The 24,736-nt window shown below is 43.9% G+C and overlaps 1 protein-coding gene across 5 annotated transcripts in view; it reads left to right on the forward strand.

Moving 5' to 3' along the window:
• Positions 1–24,313, forward strand: part of ZNF462 (zinc finger protein 462) — a 106,872-nt gene extending 82,559 nt beyond the window's left edge. For all 5 annotated transcript variants that reach the window (XM_024203284.2, XM_029911315.1, XM_029911313.1 and 2 more), the window contains 6 exons: positions 3,347–3,614; positions 6,594–6,730; positions 13,059–13,282; positions 15,823–15,955; positions 21,695–21,809; positions 23,951–24,313. In XM_024203284.2, the coding sequence (XP_024059052.1) occupies positions 3,347–3,614; positions 6,594–6,730; positions 13,059–13,282; positions 15,823–15,955; positions 21,695–21,809; positions 23,951–24,152 (1,079 nt within the window). In that variant the 3' untranslated portion in view covers positions 24,153–24,313. The remainder of the gene's footprint in view (positions 1–3,346; positions 3,615–6,593; positions 6,731–13,058; positions 13,283–15,822; positions 15,956–21,694; positions 21,810–23,950) is intronic.
• The last annotated feature ends 423 nt before the right edge of the window (positions 24,314–24,736 follow it).

Below are 24,736 nucleotides of genomic sequence, written 5' to 3' on the forward strand. Positions count from 1 at the left end.
GCTTGATCCAGAGCCCATTGAAGTCAATTATGAGGTATTCCATTAACTTCAGTGGGCTTTAGATCAGGTACTAAGGGCTTGGTCTAGAGCAGTGGTCTTCAACCTGTGGTCCATGGACCCCTGGGGGTGTCCAGACTGTCTAACGGGTCCACAAAAGGTTGTCATTACCATAGAACAGTGGTTTCAACCTGAGGTCCATGGACCCCAGACTATGTCTAAGATTTCCAAAGGGGGTCCGCACCTCCATTCAAAATTTTTTAGGGGTGCACAGATGAAAAAATTGAAAACCACTGGTCTAGAGCTCATTGAAGTCAATGGAAAGACTCTGTTCCATTCAGTGGCCTTTTGGACTGGGCCCTAAGTGTTCTTGGTAGAATCGTGTCTGTAAACATTCCACCTTTGAACTAGAATATTACATTGTCTGGCAAACTGCTTCTCAGAAATCAACTGAAGCCACATATACACATGTTAATCCTAGTTGTTTTCCTTCAGGAAGAGCTAAATCTTGCACTGCTTAAGGAATCTGAGAGACTTAAAGCATACTGGCAAAGGAAGAGGGGTGAAATATCCATGCAGAGCTGTAGGCATAAATGTTAACATTGTTTAAACGTGAGCATATAATCACAATCTCCAGCGGTGTGTGGATAACTTATTTTCTATAAATATTGAAGTGCCGATCAAGTGTAGAATATTTTCATCAAAAGAGCTATAAACCAAAAATAGAAAACAAATGAACACAAATCCAAGTTGAATGAAGAAAATTCAAATATAAATGCACATTATGTTCCTTTCGGGTATTTCCCATGATAGGAAAGTTGATCTTTGGTTCACCTTTTTCTTCCTGTGGGTTTATAAGAGTGCCTCTTTATTTCTGCAGGTTTCACAGAGCAGATTCCACATAAATATGTAAATATCAGAGTTTAAGGCTTCTTCTCTTTTGTTTTTTTTTTTGTTTTTTGTTTTTTAAATGAGACAGCTGGAGTAATATGCAGCAGACTCTAGGGAGAAGGAAAATATGTGAAATAAAATAAAGTATAATGGATCTTCCAAAAAACCCCACTTCTGGTTAAAAGATTAGCCACATTTTTACCGATGGATAATATTCAAAACATTGATGGGTGAAAATGTGGGCCAGAGTCTCAGCTGCTATAAATACGCCCAGCTCCATTGGAGTGGATGAAGATGCACCTGTTTATTTCTGCTTAGGATCTGGCCCAGAATGCTGAAGATGTGACGGAAATTGTCAGTCTCCTTGTTGCTAAGTAATGGATCAACAAGGTTTTGTTCAGTGATTTACAGGAGGCCTGAATGGCGCGCGCACACAACTGCCTGCTGTGACATCAAAATTATTAGGATGCCAGGCCCTTGTATGGGAGGCTATGTCTAGCTGGGATGTTAGAACGGTTGGGTCACATAACCCAGACGTTAGTCGCTTCCCCCCTTTGAAAGAAAATATACAATGAACTCTTATGACTTACTGGCCAAAAGCAATGCAGAGGAGCACGTTGCCTGCTCTCTCTTTAAGGGAGTAATGGCTTTTAGAGAAGGCTGCTTCAGCTCTGAGCTTGCTAGGCCTGTGCTAATGTGGAGGGAATAGGGGGACTGTTTCGAACAAAAGGAAAACAAACCTTGAGGTTTTAAGGGGGGGGGGGGGGGGAACACTGTAAACCACTAATGAAATGGTAAACTTGCTACAGAAAGAATGAATGCACAGATGCTAAATGCTGCATTCTGATCAGGTCTGGGTTCATGAGACTTGGATAGAAGAATGTAGGAGAGAACTTAATGCATTTTACCAGGATCCTTTATGTCTAGTCCTTTGTCCTCACTCTACACCTGGTGATAAACCAAGGGAGGCGTGAGACATTATTTAACTCTTCTCCCTGTTTTGTTTTTTGCCTTGTTTTGTTTATCATTTCTAAAGCCTGTATATTCCCCTTTTTGGCAGGGAGAAAGCAAGCAAGCGTTGTACTCTTTTGAAGACAGGTGGGGAGAAGTCCCCACAGTGAGTGCTATGTAGTGCTGCTTGCCTTTTGTTTGTCTTTACTAATTGGTTAGAATGGATGGTATTAAGTTCCATCGAGTATGGGTGTTAGAGAATTCCTACATATCCTGCCTCAGGGAATTATACTTTGGAAAATTAAGTCTCCATCAAAGCAGGAGGTGGTTTGTACAGTTTGTAGTCTCTCTTCTTCTTTCTCTCTTTTCTTTTCTTTTTTTGAAAAGCTTAAGAAAAGAGCCTTTTGTTTTCTTTTCAGGAAAGTTACACTGAAATTCATCTGTGCTGTATTCATCTGCCTTCATTCGTGCCATTCATGGGCAGCTGTCGGTTATATAGGACAAAGCTGGTGAATTCCAAACCTCCACATTCAAAACAGTGTATTGGGAAAGGTTCAAGACCTTTTTTTTTTATGTTGGGAGGAAGGAATACTGGTTTTCAGTTTGTGTTCTGAGATTTTTCCCTCCTCTTCTCCTTCCCCCCATGCCCCATCACTCTCATTTCTCTGTCATGATATTTTAATGGCATTTAAAATTCTCTTGGACTTCTTAAGAGTTGTCTGTATGACGTCGATGTTTTTGTCACTGTAGCCAAACTTTAAAAATATCTTTCAAGGAAACCTGATTGGAAATCTCTTTTGTGGGATTTAAGATGAAATATCCTTTTTAATATTGTCTCACTTTTAAACATCAGCCACTGGAGAATATATCTGATTTTTATATTTTGAAATTAAAATCATTTCTAATGTTAGGATGTGAATAGTTAGATTATAGTGAATGCTCCATACTGGAACACTTTGTTTTAGCTAGCTTTGCTAAGGGGGTTTCTCCAATAATTCCATGAATTTTAGGGGAAATAACTGTAAATGCTTTTAAAAAAAAAAATAGGTTACTCGTAAACATCAGGGGCTTGATCCTCAGCTGGTGTAAATTAGCATAAATCAATGGAAATGCACCAGTTCACACCAGCTGAAAATCTGTTTTAGATTATGCGTCAAATATAGAAGAATGCTCACAGTCTATTAACCTGCCTCTATTTCACAGTTTACAGATTTCTTGAAACTAGGCTCCTTTTTATACTGCCTCCATTTTGAAGCCTCTCACTTGATAATTAAAAATAATGATTTCGGTCAACTGCCTTTAATTGTAAAATATAAACTAGATTTGAGATTACAGAGATGAACAAGTACCATTCTTCCCTCCACACCACTTCTGAAAGAAGTGTCTAAATTTTCATGACTTAGGGCTTGATCTAACGCCAATCAAAGTAAACAGGACTTGGATCAGGTCCTTAAAACCTCACATTCTCTGACCAACTGGTATAACTTCCCCTTCACTTTCTCCCCAGATTCTTCGTACTCCGAACCTCCTGATGTTCAGCAACAGCTGAACCATTACCAGTCAGCAGCTCTGGCCAGGAACAACAACAACATTAGCCCCATCCCACTGTCTGGGGCTGCTGCAGGAGCTGAACAGAAAACTGAAGCCATCCTTAACTGTGAATTTTGTGAATTCTCCTCGGGTTACATTCAGAGCATTCGGCGTCACTACCGTGACAAACATGGAGGGAAGAAACTCTTCAAGTGCAAAGATTGTTCCTTTTATACAGGCTTTAAGTAAGTATTGTACAAAACAGATAAACTGAAATCACTTCTAACACTTTAAAAGACAAGCACTCTGGTTCCTGAGATGGCTGACTGGAGCTGAAGAGAAACATAACAATGGATAATTAGGGAGAAATACATAACAACTGCCTTTCCAGATCACACCAGGGTTAATCTAATCCACTTTCCTGTCTCTGTATCAGGGGGTAGCCGTGTTAGTCTGAATCTACAAAAACAACAAGGAGTCTGGTGGCACCTTAAAGACTAACAGATTTATTTGGGCATAAGCTTTCGTGCATCTGAAGAAGTGAGGTTTTTACCCACGAAAGCTTATGCCCAAATAAATCTGTTAGTCTGTAAGGTGCCACCAGACTCCTTGTTGTTTCCTGTCTCTGACAGCATTCACTACTTCCTGCTGAAGAGGAAAGGTGCAAGAAATCCCTGCAGTAGGTTGTTATAGAATAGTGTGTCCACAGAGAATGATTCTTCCCGATCATCTGTGGTTAGAAGTTGGTTTATGCCTTGAAGCATGAGGGTTTATGTCCCGTCAGAAAACTCCTGTGTGTGTTTTTGAGGGCGTTAGAAGCCAGCATGAGACGTGAGGAAGGCAGATGTTCTAGTGAAGTTCCCACTGATTGTCTAAAGAAGTCTTTATCATATAACTTTATAATCTCCTCCCTTTTTCTCCATCTAGTTCAGACGGCAGAAGTGAAACACATACCCAAAAGTGTGTGACGGTATATTTGAATATTTCATCAAATCGGTTAAACACCCCCAAAATAAAAACTCAGTTATTTCTATGTATTTCTAGTTCCATGGTTTTAGACTGTTGTTCATCACTTATTATTATTACTCCTTTCTCCAACCAATAACACTGCACAAAACAATACTGTCTTAAATCAACATATAATTAAATATGTTGACACTTGTGACATGGAGGTTTGCGTTCCTTAATGCAGTGTTTCTCAAGCATTTGGGGATTAGGTCTTTTCCCTCAGGAATGTAGAAAAGTCCCATCCTCTATTCATTATGGAGAGTGAAACACAGAAGAACACCCGTTGAAGTCAATGAAAAGACTCCTATTGACTTCAATGGCCACTGGATCAGGCACAAAGCCAGCAGAGTTTGTCATTTTCTTGCTATAATAGACTCATAGAATATCAGGGTTGGAAGGGACCTCAGGAGGTCATCTAGTCCAACCCCCTGCTCAAAGCAGGACCAATCCCCAACTAAATCATCCCAGCCAGGGCTTTGTCAAGCCTGACCTTAAAAACCTCTAAGGAAGGAGATTCCACCACCTCCCTAGGTAACCCTTTCCAGTGCTTCACCACCCTCCTAGTGAAAAAATTTTTCTTAATATCCAACGTAAGCCTCCCCCACTGCAACTTGAGACCATTTCTCCTTGTTCTGTCATCTGGTACCACTGAGAACAGTCTAGATCCAGCCTCTTTGGAACCCCCTTTCAGGTAGTTGAAAGCAGCTATCAAATCCCTCCTCACTCTTCTCTTCTGCAGACTAAATAATCCCAGTTCCCTCAGCCTCTCCTCATAAGTCATGTGCTCCAGCCCCCTCATCATTTTTGTTGCCCTCCGCTGGACTCTTTCCAATTTTTCCACATCCTTCTTGTAGTGTGGAGTCCAAAACTGGACACAGTACTCCAGATGAGGCCTCACCAAAGTTGAATAGAGGGGAACGATCACGTCCCTTGATCTGCTGGCAGTGCCCCTACTTATACAGCCCAAAATGCCGTTAGCCTTCTTGGCAACAAGGGCACACTGTTGACTCATATCCAGCTTCTCGTCCACGGTAACCCCTAGGTCCTTTTCTGCAGAACTGCTGCCTAGCCACTCAGTCCCTAGTCTGTAGCAGTGCATGGGATTCTTCCGTCCTAAGTGCAGAACCCTGCACTTGTCCTTGTTGAACCTCATCATGTTCCTTTTGGCCCAATCCTCTAATTTGTCTAGGTCCCCCTGTATCCTGTCCCTATCCTCCAGCGTATCTACCATTCCTCCCAGTTTAGTGTCATCTGCAAACTTGCTGAGGGTGCAGTCCATGCCAATCTCCAGATCATTAATGAAGATATTGAACAAAACCGGTCCCAGGACGGACCCTTGAGGTATTCTGCTTGATACCGGCTGCCAACTAGACATGGAGCCATTGATCACTACCCATTGAGCTCGACGATCTAGCCAGCTTTCTATCCACCTTATAGTCCAAAGGTCCTTATATCAAGCCAACAGGGACTGTAAATTCCTTAGTGAAGAGTTAAGCAGCTTGCTGCATTTACAGGCTCCATCACTCCTTAATCCAAAATTATTGAACCACTCAAGTTTACCAACGCCTGCTCCACAGCTGGCCTTGTAGCCACATAGGTACATAGTTAACTTCTTAGGTATGAGTGTGCAGTGTATCTGTCTTCTACATGTGCAGCTAGTAGTATAACTTGCTGCAAAACATTTACTGCTAACGCAAGTCTATTTAGATACCAAATCTGGAGCATGGTGTTTCAGCTGTTTTTGAGTTAGGCCCACAAAAGAAAGGTGGCGAGAATGTTTCTGCTGCCAGAGTGACATTTATCTTCAGCCTTGTGACTCCAGAACAGTTGAAGGAATCTTGCTCAAATTTTCCAAACATGTTTCGCCTTTGACAGAGACCAGGCATGGAAGTTTTCAGCCCAAAGACCTCTTTTGAGCATGTGGAATGGAAATTCTCTTGCTCCATTAACTCTAGCCCCGTGATCAGTGCAACCACTGTAATAGAATATTTTGTCAGAGTACGTGATGGCTATGTAAGAGTAAATCCTGCAAATACATACACACGTGTTACTTGTATGAGGAGTCCCACTGAAGTATCATGTGGCTTTACACAGACAGGAGTAAGTGGCATCTGTAGCACTTTAAATAGCATTTCAGTGATAGAGCTGTGGCACTTGAGGTGTGTAGACCTATGAAATACTGATTTTTATCTCTTCTGCTTCTCCTTACTTTATAGATCTGCTTTTACTATGCATGTGGAAGCTGGGCATTCAGCAGTTCCCGAGGAAGGACCCAAAGACCTTCGCTGTCCTCTCTGCCTGTACCACACCAAATACAAACGTAACATGATTGACCATATAGTCCTGCACAGAGGTAAAGACATCCCTTGTAGTATTTGTGTCTGACAAAGAAAACCTTGAACAATACCTGTTTATTTCAGGCCCATGAAATGAAGGTTTCATCTGAATGTGAACATTAAAGTGTTGAGTAGCCCAGAAGCCTTTGCACATATTTTTAGTGATGTATTTTGTTTCTTTTCTATGAAGTACAAAGAATTAGACCAAAGTGGATAGAGGACAGATTTGAAATTTCTGTTTAGAATTTCCACCAGAAATGTTTACAATCATTTGACATCTGGTTAGCATGTGTTATGCTTCTCCTATTACTCTGTGGGGCAAGATAGCACCCTGCTCACCCAGAAACGTGTTTACCATATGAATGTATTTCTAATGAGTCCATTATCTAAAAATCTCTGTTCCATATACATTGTTAAAGGATGGGTCTATTCCATCTGCACCGTCCTCTACCCTGGACACCCCAGAAGATCCCATTAGGACTTAAAATATCTTTCTTCACCACACCTGCATCAACTATACTTTGGAGCAAAAATGGCCAAAACTTTTTAAAACAATTAAGAGCTGACTTTGAGATTATCCTACTCTATTAACCACAGGCTTGAAAGTCCAGAAGAGACAGCTGTTTGGACACTCTGGGCTGGGATTCCTGCCGAAAGTTATCACACTTGATGCTTATAGATGGTCTGTTGGCTGCCTAAATCCAAACCCATGTGTGGGATGGCACCCTGCCTACTCCCTGCCTACTTGCAGGTTAAGCAGAATCTCGCAGTACGATATTGATGCTGAGCAAATGTGGGTTTCAAATGCCATCTTTTCCTGGAGGAGATTCTTCTTGTGTGGCAGCCCTGTCACACAATGTACTTCACTATATTCTGGGCTGCTTCAGGTTTAGAAAGGCTCCAAACAATGAAGTAGATCGAGTTGATAAGTACTTCCGGCTGTTGGAAAGACTGTATTGAAGGGGCATCTGGGAAGATCATACAGACCTTCCTAGGACTCAAAAGGCATGTGATAGAGCAGACCTGGGCAAAGTGGCCCGCAGGACCGTCCTGTCCAGCCCCTGAGCTCCCGGCCAGAGAGCCTAGTCCCCGGCCCCTCCCCTGTAGCCACGTCGCTGCGCGGGCCGCGCTCTGGCCCGCCGCTCCCGCTGGGCAGTGTGGGGAGTGCAGCTGGCTCTGGCCGGGTTTCGTGGCTGCGAGCTCCTGCTGCTGGTAAGGGGGCGGGGAGCAGGGGGGTTGTGTCAGGGAGCGGGGGTCCTGGGGGGCAGTCAGGGAGGAGGGGGCGGTTGGATGGGGCAGAGGTTCTGGGGGGGATGGTCAGGGGATGGGGAACAGGGAGGGTTGGGAGTGGGAGTCCTGGGGGGGCTTGTCGGGGGACGGGGGTGTGGATGAGGTTGGGAGGGCAGTCAGGGGGAGCCAGGAGGGGTTGAATAAGGGGGTGGGATCCTGGGGGGCAGTTAGGGGTAGGGAGTCACGGGAGGGGATGGTCACGGGACGAGGAGCACAGGGTGGGGGTGTGGATAGAGGTTGGAGCAGTCAGGGGACTGGGAGCGGGGGGGTTGGATAAGGGGGTGGGATCCTGGGGGGCTGTCGGGGCGGGGGTGTGGATAGGGGTCGGGACAGGGAGCAGTTAGGGGGAGGGGGTTGTCAGGGGATGAGGAGCAGAGGGTGGTTGGATAGGGGGTGGGAGTTCCGGGGGGGCTGTCAGGGGGTGGGGGTGTGGATAGGGGTCGGGACAGGGAGCAGGGGGGTTGGATAGGGGGTGGGGTCCTGGGAGGGGCGGTCTGGGGACAAGGAGCGGGGGGGTTGGATGGGTTGGGGATTCTGAGGGGGAAAGTCAGGGAGTGGGAAGTGGGAGGGGGCGGATAGGGGGCGGGGGCCAGGCTGTTTGGGGAGGCACAGCCTTCCCTACCCGGCCCTCTATACAGTTGTGCAACCCCAATGTGGCCCTCGGACCAAAAAGTTTGCCCACCTCTGTGATAGAGCCAGCTGACGGAGTGTAAAAGCTTGGCAGGCAATGGCACTCGGTGCTGAGCTCATTCTCCAAAGGTGTTATCGCACTAGACAGCCCAAGTCTGTTGATCTGCAGGATCCGTCTTCTGTGGCTTTTGAAAAGGAGGTGGGTTAGGCTGTATTTGGGCTGTTAGAGGCATCACTGAGGAATGTGTTTATCGGCACTTCTGAGGTATTGATTGGTTCAGAAGAGTTCACTAGGTATAGTTTGTGCGAGTTGTTTTATAGTTTGTGTGAGTTGTTGTTGTCGTCATTACTTGTGTTACCGCACATAGGCGCCCTAGTGAGGTTGTTCTCTGTCCTGTGTTTGTATCTGGACTGTGCGATTAGGCACAGCTTTTAAAGTGTGAATAAACAAGCGTAGAGAAGAGAATGGGTTGCAGCGCGCTAGACCTGGTTGGAAAACTTCCACTGATGCAAGATTTTTGAGGAAAACTGCAAATGTTCAATAATCTTTGGTAGCACTTTACATGTTCAAAGCACTGTGCAGACATTAACGAGTTGATCCTCACAACACCCCAAGGGAGCAGGCAGATAACTATTCTGTGAAACTGTGGGTCAGTTCCTTGGCACCACTGCAGCGACTTTGCAACTCTCCAGCCACGCAGAGCAGCCTTGAACCCCTGTCTTGGTGAGTCTTCAGGTAGAGCAGAGCTGCCTGAGTGGTAGCTGTGAAGCATCTCTCTGCCCAGCTGCCAGAACAGTCCCCTAAGAGTTATTGGTGGCTGAAAATAATAGAGACCAGACCATTTGCTAGATGGGACCGTGTGTGCGCGTTAGCACATTTACGCTCCTTTTTGAGCTGCACTTCTGTTTCCATTTTCCAACAAGCTCGATAAGATAGAGCATCTTTCATCTCAGTTCTAATCTGGCCCTGTGAAAAGAGACATATGTTTTGTCTTTTAATTTTATCCAATTTATCCAGTGCTCCTGTCGTAGATCTCTAGACATACAAAATAAAAACTTGAAAACAAATACATGAACTTGATAGTCAACACTACTGAAAGACCCCTCCAAAAAAGGGAAAAAAGCATCCAAACTTAATCAAGTTCTTCTACCCTCTCCATGCCCCATCCTTCATTGTAAATAGGCTTTGTGAATGTTGTTGCAGTGAATCCTACAGAAAGGCCCTTTTACACCATTCAGGCAGTGTAAAGAGTCCTTAGTGTAAATGAGAATTGGTCCTGGGAAGAGTCAGATGATGTCCGCTTTCAAGGGCCTACAAAGAGCGGTTCTTTCATACACATAGCACCCAGACTCTAAAGGACAGCCAGGTCAATACCTGAATCATCCATCCAAGTCCTTCTTCCTGATAAACATGTGACCAGATCATGTTTGACACTAATAATGGTAGCCTCAGTAGAGCGGTCGAGGGGTTAATGTACCTGGGCACTGAAATACACTTGCATCTTGAGAGCTAAGCCTTTCTGGACAGGAATGAGGCATGGGGTGGCTGCCCGGCTGCAGTCTGTTCTGAAGCCATTCCAGATACGGAAAGAGGGCCTTGGTGTCAGGCTGTCTGTCCAAGCACTAATTTTGCAGAGGGTTGAGGGTGAGTAATGGATGCTGTGCATAAAAACAGTGGAGCTATGCTAATTTACACCAGCTGAGGATCTGGTCTTTTATGTTGATTGGTGCCCTTCCTCCCTCCCCAACAGATAACGAGTTACAGGTGTACAACCTTGTACTGGCTAGTTCTCACTGTGACGTTCGGGTCTTTGCCATGTGGCACTGAAGGATGAAAACACACTGTAAATATTGTTTCTGTTGAGATGATGTCCAGAGGCCCCAGTCAGAATGAAAGGTCCCTGATTTCACAGGATGTGGCTGACATTTGACAGCACATCACCCTCTCTTTAGCCACAGTTAATGGGAGGTGATAGAAGTTGACCATTCACTGAGCTCAAGCCATTATCAGCTAGAGCATGGAATGGCTTGTTAGAGAACTTTAAGCAAGGAGTATGTTTCCCATTAAAAGTTATGGGCGCAGGATGTCATTAGTCTGCCTCTGAGAGCCTTCTGCCATGTGTCACCTACTCAGCTCAATCAGTTACACATCATCAGTGTGGTTTAACTTCCCTTTTATGGGCACAGAGGAGCGGTGATTCTGTGCCCTTTCCTAGTCTGAAGGGGGAGGGAATTTATAGGACCAGAGCCTGCGTTGCAGGCATACAGTGGTGAGGAGACTTTTGAGTCACTCTTGGGCTTCATGGCACTCCGATTTGGAGAGCCCTTGGAAGTTCTGTAACTGGAACCGGGGAACTCCAGATCTGTGCTCAGCTCAGCCATTAGCCTTTAATTTAGCCCAGACGATGCCGTTACATTTTACTGGCCATTCTCTGATGTGCTTTCCTATCCAGCATATGATGAAAGGCTCTGATATTTTTCCAGTGATGAAAGCAGCTTTCAAGCCAGATGCCTTGGTTCCACAAGTCCAAATTCACAGAACTCGGAGGGAGCCCTCTAAAATAGTTTTCCTATGCCCCCATATGTCACAACTTTAAATCCTGTTATCTTGTAGCCTCCCCAACACCACTACCACCACTGGGGTTTTTTTCTTCCCCTGAAGGGCCATGAGTTGACATTTTTACAGATGGAACAACTGTCACTGGTGCAGGAGCAAATCTTACTTGTTCTGAGCCTTTAGCAAGAATAGCTTTGGGGGAAATTCCACTTTTTGGAGTGGTGTGAGGAGAAGGAAATATTTTGAAATCAGGTTGGTTTTTTTTTTTTTTTTTTTTTGTTTAATAAACAGATGCTTGAAGCAGCTGAGGGGTTTGGAATATTTAAATATTTGAAAAATAGCTTACTTGGCAGAGAGGGCACATGAAATGGTCAGAGATGCATGATAAATGCATTTATTATATGCATATCATTCCTGTATGTGTGGGGGTGGGGGGGGGTGTAGGAATTCTATCAGTACAATAAATTACTAGAAACCAGGATTACTTTAATGTCTCCAAATGGGAGGCAAGAGACCCCACGTTTCCACTTTACCAAAGAAACTGATACATTGGTCCGGATCCACCTTTTGTGTGGCAGAGCTCCGTTGAAATTCAGGGAGCTGCACCCGTTTACATCAGCTGAGAATCGGGCCTTCTTCTTTAAAATAAGTTGTTAGTGATTCGCTATGTTAGAAACATTGAACTGCCTCTTAACCTGCAGTTCTTAAGGAATAACTGTCTTAAATTCCTGTGCCCTAGTTCAAAAGGGCAGTTAAGTAATGAAGACCTTTTGGTGACCCTATATTGAATGGGGGATTTCCCCGGTGTGCACACAATACTCAGTGGCCCATAGTGGATGAAGGAACCAAATTGCAGGATTCTAGCTCAGTGGAAATGTGGAAAACTTCTTGTCGGTCACGCTGTTACATGAGTGTGATTGTGTGTTACATACAATATAGACACCTGTCTCTCTGTGTGTGTGTGTAATATTAAAATTCAATAGAATAATTTTTCACTATATATTTAAACTAAAGCCTGAAATGTATATTAACACATTGGGCAGGTTGGCATGAAAAACTGAATTGGTAGAATTGAGCCCATGGGTGGGAAATGAAATGGGTGTTCATCTCTAGTCTTACAGTCACAGTATTTAAAAGCTAATCTGTACAGCATTTAGCACAGTGAAGTCTTGGTCTGTGACTAGAGTACTACAGTAATATTTAAAGGCTCTTATAGAATCATAGAATCATAGAATATCAGGGTTGGAAGGGACCTCAGGAGCTCATCTAGTCCAACCCCCTGCTCAAAGCAGGACCAATCCCCAACTAAATCATCCCAGCCAGGGCTTTGTCAAGCCTGACCTTAAAAACCTCTAAGGAAGGAGATTCCACCACCTCCCTAGGTAACCCATTCCAGTGCTTCACCACCCTCCTAGTGAAATAGTGTTTCCTAATATCCAACCTAAACCTCCCCTTGCTATGCTCAGCTCAGCCATCAACAGAAAGACCCCATCCTGTCAACTGTGTCCTACCCACCAACTCCCAGACTCTGCCGCCCTGAGTCCAGGCTGCACCGCTTCCTCTCTTCCTTCCCTTTCTCCTACCTAAGTAGTGATAGTTTTCAGGATGACCTCTGCATTCACCGTCTTGAAGAGGATTGACCCTACCTTTGTGGAGGGAATTAGTTGCATTTCTTTGGTCAGTCCAGTTTAGCTCCCCCCCATCTTATCCCACCCTCAAGAAAATGTTTCAAACTACTTGCTGGTAAATGGATTGTATACATACATAGCAAATCTTGTTTCTTGGGAGGAAAGAGGGGGAAGGCTGTTGATACAGTGCTGACTTTTTTTTAAATGAAAATGCTCTTCTCATCACATTTATCTCAACAGAAGAGCGAGTTGTTCCCATTGAAGTCTGCCGATCCAAACTGTCAAAATACTTGCAGGGAGTAGTTTTCCGCTGTGATAAGTGTACCTTCACCTGCTCCAGTGATGAGAGCTTACAGCAGCACATAGAGAAGCACAATGAACTGAAACCTTACAAATGCCAACTGTGCTACTATGAGACCAAACACACGGAGGAGCTGGACACTCATCTTCGAGATGAGCATAAAGTAAGTTCTTAGCAGGATTTTCTTTGGGACTATGCAAGTGGTAAGTTGACTTGACTTTTAGTAAAGGTAAGTGAGTCAAGATTTGGAAATGACCCCAGGATGGAATAATTTTTTTGTGAAATTCCTATTTTCCAAAATCTTGTGTGTGTGCAGGGGTTTTTCCTGAATTTTGGGTACCCCTCCTGAGCCATTCAGATACCTGAATGTGTATGTGGAGAATTTACCTTTTTTAATAGTTATGAAGCAACAATTAAGGCAGTGTGATCCAGTCCCATAAAAATTGGGAGATTTCAAAAGTTGAAATTGCTCTGGCAATAAATAACATCAAGAATATTGCATGTAGTACATATTTTAATAACGGTGTAATACATTTTGGTTTACACTTAAGGAAAAGATAAATAAAAAATACATCATGTGTACATCATGCTAAGTTAAGGGTGCTTTGGCAATATTAATTTTTAGAATTACCTGACTATAGATGTGACCCAAACCCATTGAAGTCATTAAGTATATGTCCAGTAATATCAGTTGGTTTTGGATTAGACCCTATAATTCTAACTCAAGATGCTCTTGTGAGGGATGATCCTCTCCAGGATTGAGGCTTTGCATTGCTTCAGCTCAGAATTTTAGGAATACATATTTTTTGTCAGAGTTTGTAGGGAGATAATCACTTAGCTGCTTAACTCCTGTTAACGGGAGTTAAGTCCCCATCCTGGAAATTTACTCCCACTACTTTTGCTAAACAAACCAAAAATGTTATTGACAAAATGAGCACCAAAAGTGTCAGCAGAATCTGTTTTGCCCTAAAAGTTATTCCACTGCATTTTAAAAACTAGCTCTGTGAACTGAACTGCAATGCGTTTATTTTCCTTACGTCAGCTTGTTAACAATTGGCATGCTTCTCTCCTCTTCTTTTTACTGCTGCTTTAGAATCTTTCTACTTGTCTGCAATATACAATTTTTAGCTCTCCCATTTCCCCCACTGACCACAGCCCGGGTGCTAGGCCAGGATTCACTATTCCCCATGCCTTTGATTGGGTGCTTCATTATGGGAAGATTTTACCCCTGTCCTGGCTCTTACCAGAGGTGTATTCTTGTCTCTAGTCATAGCCTAAATAACCCAGCAGTTACTTTGTTCATGATCTCTCTCACTTTTTAAAAATTAGTTATTTCAGACTATTTTGTGCACAGTACTTGTATTTAGCAGTGCTCCTTAGTTGTAGGTAAAAAGAACAAGGAGTACTTGTGGCACCTTAGAGACTAACAAATGTATTTGGGCATAAACTTCCGTGGGCTACAGCCCACTTCATCGGATGCATGGAGTGGAAAATACAGTAGGAAGATATATACACAGCGAGCATGAAAAAATGGGTGTTGCCATACCAACTGTAACGAGACTAATCAATTAAGGTGGGCTATTATCAGCAGGAGAAAATAAACTTTTGTTTGTTAGTTGTAGGTGCTACTGTCATGCTATTGTGTTTATTGTCACTTCTCTGTGGGAAAGCACTTCACTTTGTAAAAGTTTCTCAGATGTAAAGTGACTTGCGCTTTAAATTCATTCCAATTCCCCTCCCAGAAAACAGTCGTGTCAAGCTGTTACTTCATCCAAGGTGCTGCAGGAAATGTTGTCAGTACTGGATCAGAGCCTTGGCATAATGCTGGTGCTACTGGAGGTGCTGTCGTTTCACATCAATCTGAATCCAAAGTCATGACCACTAGTGGTCATTAAAAATCCCAGGGCGCTGTTCACATAAAAGGTATTAACCCCAGCGTCCTGGTCACATTTCATCTTGGGTAATTGTATTCTGCCCCTCTGTTGTAAATCTTTGTCCACAGTTTCAGTTGGATACACGAGTTCTTCACTTCCCACCCTAAGCTGTTATGTACTATTGCTGTGAGCTGTTAAATAGCCGGCGCATTTCACGTAAGGGTTAGCTGAATTTGACTGCTGGGTGAAGTGTTCCCTTTATGGTTTGTAAATCAGTTTGTGAAGCACTTAGCAACCCTTTGTAATTAAAATTAATCTGTTATTAATGAGTGAAAATGTACTCACTCGGACAGCAGACATGTATAGTTAAAGGACCCATCTCTCCATGCATTAAACTGAATGAATCATTCACAAAGGATTCTGCTGCACTAGCGTGGGGCTATATTAATATGATACCACATCAGATTAGTAATCCCCTGCAATGATGATGACTATAGAATGCTTGGGGGTTAATAGTGGTACCTGTATTATTATTATTATTATTATTATTTATTAAGTTTAAAACCTGCACATAAGGAAAAAACAAGGAAGATTCCTCAGCTGACAAGAGGGTTGCAAGGTGAAGCATGGAGAAATGCTGTATAAAAAAACATAAGTGAAACAATTAGAGGAGTGTCTAATTGTATTTCAAGGGAATGGGTATTAACTTGACAGAGTGTTGGTAAAAATGGCCTCTGGCAAATTTTACTCATCAGACATTACTCTGCAAATAGAGGTGTGTTTTTTTTTTTAATAGACATGAATATTAATTAATGTTGTTTCTTTTAAGGTGAGTCGTAATTTTGAGCTGGTTGGGCGCGTTAACTTGGATCAGCTGGAACAAATGAAAGGGAAAACTGAGAGCTCCAGCAGTGATGAGGAGGAAAAGGAAGAGGAGATGAGCCCCAAGACTGAAGAGAGAGGTCAGTATTGCTTCCTTTTCTCCCAGGCTGGGCATGGGAATGTCTCTGACAGCCCCATCGAACAAGATGAGCCATTGACTCAACAACAGATTTTTCAGGAACCATGGACAGGATGCATGTCGAGGAAAAGCAGATCACATCTAGGCAACTGCGGTCTTTTGTACATGTCAGTAAATTGTTTTGTAGCATGGTAGTCCAGAGGGCTATCAAATTTGTATGTCGGTAACCCATATGCAACCTTGCTGTTCCATGTTAATCCAGTGTGATTGTGATATCAAAGTTAGTGGAGACATTTATTTTTGGGCCATCATGGTTCTGTTGTCTTGCTCTTCTTTAGCTTTTTGTCCTCCCCCTCCTTTATGTGTGACTCCCCTTTTTAGGTTCAGGCTGGCTGGCAGCTGTGAAGCAAGAATAACAAAGTGCTCCATTTTGGAAGCACATTACCTATTAAGACCCCAGTTCAGCAACATACTTAAGGATGCGCCTAACCTTTAGGATGTGAGTACTCCCATTGGTTGCAATCAGGCAATTCACTTGCTTAAAGCTGGGCACTTGGTTAAGTGTGTGGCTGAATCAGGGCCCGAATCAGCTGTCAATTTCAGATTACAAAGACTGCGCAGTTAGAGCTAGGCAACCTGAAACTGAAATTTTTCACATTTTCTGCCAGTGAAATTGACAAAACCTTTCCCAAAAGGGGTGCCAAGGCTGTACACCCTCAGCTTCTTCTCTCTCTGCCCCAGCTGTGGGGCTGGAGTGGCTGAGTACCCCAACTCTCTGCTTCTCTAGCTCCCAGAGCTAGAGGAGAAGACCAATGTCCCAGCTCTCCGCCTCTTGGGCAAGCAAATTAGAAGGCTCTTATCAGTTCCACAAATGAAATTCGCAAGAGCCTTCTTGGCAGGCAGGCAGAAAATTCCATATCCGTTCTCCCAAAACGGAATTGTTCTCAACCCTTCCTCTGAAAATTCTCACTGTTTTGATGCTTCGTCCTGGTTCGGGAAAACTATTTTTTTTAAAAATGAGAAATTTTTCTTGAAGTGATTTTTCCATTTTCTGGCCAGCTCTTCTGTGCAGTCCTAGTCTGTTTTACTCAGTAGCACACTCTGTTCATAAAGCGCTTATCAGAAGGAGAATGGCATTATTCTTTTCTGCAGCTGCTGATCCTGGTAATTTAACCAACATTAGTAGGGGAGGGAATACGAAAGAGAAATCTTCTATCCATAATACTGGGCTTTTCCCTTTAATATTTCTAAGTCGATTTAGTGCTTATGTAATTTGCCAGACCGATAGCCCCAGGAACTGAAGTGCTCTGTGTATTCTCAGAACCCACCCTATATTGCATATTTCTATCAACCAGACATCATATGGCAGCCACCGCTAGCCAGGGTTCATTTTGAACTCCAAGGTGAATGCCATTAGAGTTCCCTGTGCCGTCCAGTTCCCACATCCCATCATGCTGCTGACTGGCAGGTTGCCAATTTCTCTAGACCTCCAACTAAAGGAACACTGTCAACTTTTTTTTGTGAACTTAAAAAGAATTCAAAATTGCGTTCAAAAAGGATTTCAGAAGGGAAAATACCCACCTCCTTGAAGTTTTTTTAAACGTATTGCTGTTGTCTCACAGGCAGCGTATAGAACAGAATGTGGGTTTAGGTTATGTCTTTCATTCCACTGAAATCTCAACATGTTAGCTATTTTAGTGTCATGGCACAATCAGTAGTTAGGACATTGCTTCTTAACAGTTTCTTGTGCTCAGCGAGAACTCATCCAAAGCTTTTTTTTTTTTAATGAGGGCAGAGCCATCCCTAGGGGACACTGAATCGGGGTGACTGCTCCGGGCCCCATGCTTTGGGGGGGCCCCACGGGCCAGCGCAATTAGCTGGCCCCACATGGTCGGTGGGTGAACCGCTGGCCGGGGGAGGCTACCCCCAGCCCCACCCCTTCCACCCGATGGAGAGCGTGTGGTGCTGCTGCAGCCTCCCCAGCCCTGGGAGGCCAGCGGTGATGCCGAAGTGGGGCCCTGGGGGGGGGGAGGGGGGCGCGGAGTGTGGGCGGGGCCAGGCCGGCTGTTTGTGGAGGCACGGCCTCCCCTACCTACTCCCAGCGCGGTCGGTCCCAGAAGTGACATCACTTCAGGCCTGGACCCCGCACCCCCCTAGGGATGGCCCTGAATGAGGGGGAGGAGTGTTGGATAAGAAACTACATAGCTCTTATCGAAAAAATGTTCTGTGAGATCTTTGTTGGTGGCCCTAGAGAAATTAAAAAATCAGCAGAAGGGATGTCTTTTTCACAAATACTCAGAAATATGGCATCTGTAAAGGTAAAAGTGTAAGTTAGTGTCAATATAATTAGTTCTGTCAGTTCAACAGTAGGTTTCAGCTGCAGGGCTGAAAGTATCAGCCTATACTGCTTTAGCTAGAGGACCATATCCCCTCACTTGCAGCTGCAGCAGACCTATTAACTTCTTACGTAGACCAACACAGTAAAAAATGTATTTTAACTTGTTTTCAGGATACTTAAATCTCTGGATGCTTTTTGTTATGCAAATACAAGATTAGACCTTTCTGGATTGGGGTTTTAATCATCAGGGACAGTAGAAATATCTACATTTCCCAAAGACAGTGGTTATAACGTGGAGAGTGTTTCACCATTTTATATGTATTTTTTTCACTTGCAGCTGGGTCTCTGCATCTGTGAGTGGCTAAAAATAATCCATGTTTGATCAAACAATGGGTCCATAAATCATACTTTTTTGAGGATTTTATTTACCTGCTATTCTCCGCTGATTCCTCTTTAGGAAATTACCTCTCTTCTCTCCCTTTTAGCTAGTATCAGCTGCAGTAGTATCCATTTAATACCTGACATGGTACATACATCGTCTGTTAGAGGCACTGTGGGTAAAATTTTCAAAAGTGCCTTTGTCCCATTTTCAAAATAACATTAGGCACTTTAAAAGTCCAAGTTCCATTGACTTTCAATGAGACTTAGTCTCCTATGTCACTAGGGCATTTTTGAAAATTTTACTCTACATCTTGTGCCAGGGACTGGACTTTACATAAGAGGCCTCTTTCAACTGTAAGTACCATGGATGAAATTTTGCTCCCTGTTATGTTCAAAACACACACAGAGAGAAGTTAGAAAAAACCATAAGTGCTCTTGCTGGAAGTTTGTAGTATAACACTATTTTTATTTCTTAGAATTCAGAACAGTTACACACAAGAACCCAAAAACAGAGAGAGAGAAATCAGGCTGCTCCCTAAAAAAAGAGGCACAACTCTCCCCATCTTACGATAGCCTCGCTGTCTGTAGACTAACTGCTGTTAGGCCCAAATCTCATGCTTCCCTATAAAGCCCCTGTAGCCTGCAAGCAGGACCAGGAAAATCCCCTAAAATTTGAAGTGACCGCCTGTAATTTTACCCCAGTTTTCAATACACCACAGCCCCACTCAGGTCAATGACTCGCCATGAGCTAGGTTGTGACTTGGCCTACAAGTCAGCACAGGGGAGTAAGAATCCCTGTCACATCCTTATGTGGGCGACTGGAACCACAGGATCCACGCATGCAGGAGTAAGCAAAGCTGTGCAACCACATATTGCTCCCTGGAGAAGATGGGTGAAGGGTGGCAAAGAATGGATGGAGCCCGGGTACAACATCTCAGCACAGATAAGCTGTTGTGTGCGGGGCTAGGGGAAAGGAATAACTTGGTGTAGGACAGCAGAAAATTAACCCCTCCCCCAGGAGCAACAGGGCTGATGTTCCTTTCCTGGTATGCTTCTGGGATAGAGCAGCGACGTGCCACCCCTTGCTAGAAGCAGTGTCATAGACGCACAGTTTGCCCCTGTGAACGTCTATCCTTTAATCTTAGAACTCAGATCATGAAATGATTCATGCAGTAGCAAACAAGCAATGTATGCCCACAAAATAACACGCCGTCAAAGGCAGTCAGGTGTCTTGTGTGTGCAAAATATCCTTTTTCCCTTGGAACCGTGGCATATACCCAGCTTGGTAGATCTGAGATGACCTTACTGCTTTGATTTGTAATTCAGGGAGCCATCCACATTCACAGACCTTAAAACCAAAGTGACAAGGAAGTCATGGGGAGTGGGAGAGGAGAACATGATCTGTTCCGAAAGGGTGGAGGAGTTCCTAAGCTAACGCTCATTAATGTTAATGGGAATTACAAGTCCAAATCCCCCTCATGCAGTTGAACAAAATGCATTTGTCTGCACCTCCTCTGCACAGACCCAGAATAAATTTCCCATTGGCTACTGTACTCTAGGTACATTCTTGCACAGAAGCGCAGCTATTGCCTCCAAAACTTCTTACCCTCAGTAGGTGGTAGACTAATCCTGGTGCAGAGATGAGGTTTTATAGTGGTGCTTATAAATTTGCACCACACACACAAGTATGTATGACCAAGCTTAGGGGCCAGAGCCTCAACTGGTGTAAACTGGCCTGGTGCCATTGACTCCATGCTGATTTACATCAGCTGAGGATCTGGCCCCATGGAGCTTAGTCATATAATGAAGTGCTGCATCCTGTGAAATCTGAAGCCAGTTCTCCTTCCAGGGGAAAAGGATAAAAGCTGTGTAAAGGAACATTCCCTCTACAATTTAAACAACTGATGAAGGTTACAAACTCGTCGCAACACACATCCGTACCAAACGCACACAGAGAATGGGAGTGAGTGTGTGGGTAATTTTGAGTCATAGCTTGAATTTGAATGGACTAAATTTTAAAGTGAAGAAACCAGACAAGCAGAGATCAAAATGGAACGAAGCAAAATCCCTTTTCTTTCATTATGTAGTTGAGGAGGAGTCAGAAAGGCATTCTGTTGATTTCTTGCTCAAGATAATCCCTGCTAAGGAATTAATGCTCTGAACAGATGGTGCTGTCTCATTTCCAGTGAAAAGAATCAACCGAGATAGTCCATGCAATTATTTTTAATGACTTGTGTGGCGATCTTCTTAATATGTGAGGGAAGGTTTCATATTTTGTTAAAGCTGGCGCCATTCATGAAGGGCTGAGTGTTCGCAGCCTCCCCTGACTTCAGCTGAAGTTGTAGGTGCTCTGCACTTCTGCAGATCAGGGCAGTGGCATTTTGTGGCAAAAGATTAGGGTGGGAGGAAACACCTATCCAGTTAACAGGGTTCAGTGGTAGCCGTGTTAGTCTGTATCAGCAAAAACAACACGGAGTTCTTGTGGCACCTTAGAGAATAACACATTTATTTGGGCATAAGCTCTCGTGGGCTAGAATGGTATCCGGTACTGCTTTACACGTGAGATATTATGTACATGGGCATGAGGGACTCGTATATGGGGATCAGATGCCTACTATAATGAGACTGCATAGCCCAAAATTTGCTTTGTGACTGAAAAATGTATTTAGACTTGTATTTATTTGCTTTCTTACAAGCTGTTTCTACATTAAGCTTCCCTCATAAAATTGATTTTGAACTCTGAAGGAGGTATGCATGTTCTCTAGCCACTGAAATGTGGAGAAAGGGGATGTACCTGTGGGTGGCAAACTTCATCACACGGTTTGAAGATGGGGAGCAGGAATCTTGAGCTGCAAAGTGTGTGGTGAGAGTTTGAGCCAGTTTTTTTGAAAGGATTCCCCTCCACTCACACACACCCTTTCAGAAGGATAGCGGAGGAGGCCACACTAGCTTATCGTAATTGTCCCTTCTGGCCATAACATTGATGAATCTGTGAATGACATTTCTTTTACTCTTTCCCAGATTCCATGATGTTCTCTGACAGTGGCGCTCCTGAGAAGCGTTTTCCATGTGAGTTTTGTGGGAGGTCATTTACAGAGGGCTCTGAGTGGGAACGGCACGTACTGAGACATGGCATGTAAGTTTGTTTACAGACTACTTTTCATCACAGCTGAAGGCAACAGTAGATTTTTGTTCCTCCCCACCCCAAGCCTAGTAAAGGCAAACACAGGGAGGTGAACAAATAATTCTAGCGAGTCACCATAGGAGTCATTGTGTGAAATTCTCTGGTCTGTGATATAAAGGAGGTCAAACTAGACGATCATAATGGTCCCTTCTGGGCTTAACGTTTATGTATCTAGTGAACCCATAATTCCAAGGTGGCTATGGTACTCAAAATGGGTCAGAACCAAAACCTCAGTCCAACTCTCTCTATTGCCCCATTATTGGGGGGTTGGGGTGGCTGGATTCAAACTCCAGATGTGAGTGTGTTCCCTTGCGACTCCAGGCCTGGATCAGATTCCAGGCTGGAAGGAACCTCTCTTCGCGATGTGGCCCAAGATGGCAGAAGTCTCACAAGCACAGCGCATCTTCAGAAACTTCCACCAATTTGGTTCAGAATTTTGTGTGAACAGCTCCAGGAATACAGTGCCATCTAATCCAAACTTGAATCATGGGACCAGATTGGCCTTAAACCTGACCTCAGAATCCAATCCTGATCTGAACACCACTTCATTGACCTAATGAAGCTGGATACTACTGTTGCCATTTTCAAGCTCATAGGCCAGCATTGAAGATGCCTACAAATCATTGTGCACTTTCCGCATGGGCTCCACTCTTTTGGTTTCCCTTTCTATTCTTTGTCTTAGAACACTGATACTAAACTTACGGTAAATTATGTGCACAAAAGTTTTGAAATCTTCAGGCAGAGGACATCTTTCTAAAAGTCCTACTCTGAGGTTAATAGCAAATGATTTTAAATTGTGCACTCATTAATAGCAGTCCACACTGTTGCACGTGGATGGTGCAGTCAGCTGTGGGGTTTGGTACACTCGTTTGCCTTTGAGAATATTTTTGTCTGAAATCTCTTAAATGCTCCTTATGTACTCCGAAATGGAGGGTTCTTGCAACATTGCTGTCACTTGGAAGACATGTTAATGTAGTTTTTGTATATTGCTAGACTGACAACCTTTTGGGTAGGGTTACCATATTTTAGGGTCCCCAAAAGAGGTCGCTGCTGGAGGGGGAGGGAGCTGAAGAGGGGGGGACAGTTGGGAGTGCTGGAGGGGGTATTTGGGGGGTACTGAGGCTGTGTACCGGGGTATCTGGGGGCGCTAGAAGGGATACCTAGGGTGTGTGTACTAGTAGGGTATTTGGGGGGTGCTCGCAGGGATACTCACAGGAGGTGAGAGGCAGTGTCGCTCCCTGTCAGGGTGGCTGGTGCGAGCCCAGGATGCAGTGACAGCCATCAGTCAGCGCCTCCTTGTAGGACCCCTTGCCCCAGGGCTGAGGGCCTGGGGTGGGTGGGATCCAGCAGCTGTGGCTGCAGGGAAATGGACCAATTGGGGCTCTTTCTGAGCTGCAATGACTGCTCTGCAAAAATCCCGGACATTGCCTGTTATTTGAAAAATCTGCCTAGACGTATGATAACCTTACTTCTGGGGATAACAAACACTTCCGTTTTCTTACCCTGTATCTTGTCTATTTAGATAGTCAGAGTCTCTGCCCTAAAGTGCTTACACTGTGTTTGACAGCACCTAGCGCAGTGGGGCTTTATAATCGTAATGATGAGTGTACCGAGTTTAAAGACTGCAGCTCATAAGGCACTTCAATGGTTGAAAAGCCATTAGTCTTTTTAGATTGTTCACTCTTCAGGGAAGGACTGTCTTCCCACTTACATACCTAGCACACTTTGGGACCAATTCTAATACAAATGATGAGTACAAGGGAAAAGGGGAAGGGGGATGACCTTTCAGTGACCTCTAATGAAAAGGTCAAACATCAAATTTGGGATTGTTCCTGGCCCTTGTGTTCAGCAGCCCATAATGAGTAAGTACCAAATGTCAAACTCTGTGAATACACAGAAATTAGTGTTTCATTCTGTCACTTGTCCTGTTGCAAGCGTATGTATCATATTAGATGTTGGAGGTTTGACTAGTTGTATTCTCTCTGAATGTCGTTAGGGGAGAAGCGAGTTGTTTTTCCCTGCTGCAGTAAGTAAAGGAGGGCTTTGTGGGTCTGATTGTAAAGTTCTCCACTTTCTGTTGCTCGAATTTCCAGGGCCCTGAATGAAAGTAAGCGAGGGATCAGTGAGGATGACCAGCCGAAGGAGAACACAGAGGAAAATGTTAAGGTACCCTCAGCAGAAGAAAAGGAAAGCAGTGAGGAAATGGTGGACTTTTCCCACAAGAATGAAACTGCAGTCCTTGGTGTGGCTGCCGATAAATCTCTCCAAGAGAACACAGAGGCCAAAAACGAATAAGCATTTGGTGTGATTTTAATTAACCTACTTGAACAGTGATGAAAGGGGTGGGGGGTGGGCTGAAGGAAGAAACAAAGCTGCTTTTAGGACTGAATGATCTATTTTCAAAGCACTGGTACCTGTGTGAGTGTGTGTATATTAAAGTTATTTAAATGATGGAATAAGTGGCTCCATTACATCACTGCATCTTTTCTTCTGGATTTTGACAATGGGAAGTTACATTCATCTTGGACTAACGAAGCAACTTCCCGGGTTCCTACATTACACAATGTGCTTTGCAATGGAGACTTGGATTGTTTGAGAACGGAAGCGTCGTGAGCGTGGAAGAAGGGGGGACAACTTTTTGACGCACAAATTTCAGTGCGTTTTTCTAGTTTTAATACATTACACTTTTCCAGACTGAATGCAACTGCTTTAGAAAAGAAAAGAAAGGATAAAAAAAAAACTGCTTTGCATAAAACAGTCACCTGTTTCTTAGTACCTCAAAATTAACCAAGGGAAATCTCTGCATTTGTCAGTACTACCTGTTGTCGTTGTGGTTAAATGTAGAGACTGCTGGCTGAGATGGTGAATGGAGGAAGAAA

The sequence above is a fragment of the Terrapene carolina genome, unplaced genomic scaffold, assembly GCF_002925995.2.
Source record: "Terrapene carolina triunguis isolate 2854851 unplaced genomic scaffold, T_m_triunguis-2.0 Scaffold94, whole genome shotgun sequence".
In the NCBI taxonomy this organism is placed as follows: domain Eukaryota; kingdom Metazoa; phylum Chordata; order Testudines; family Emydidae; genus Terrapene; species Terrapene triunguis.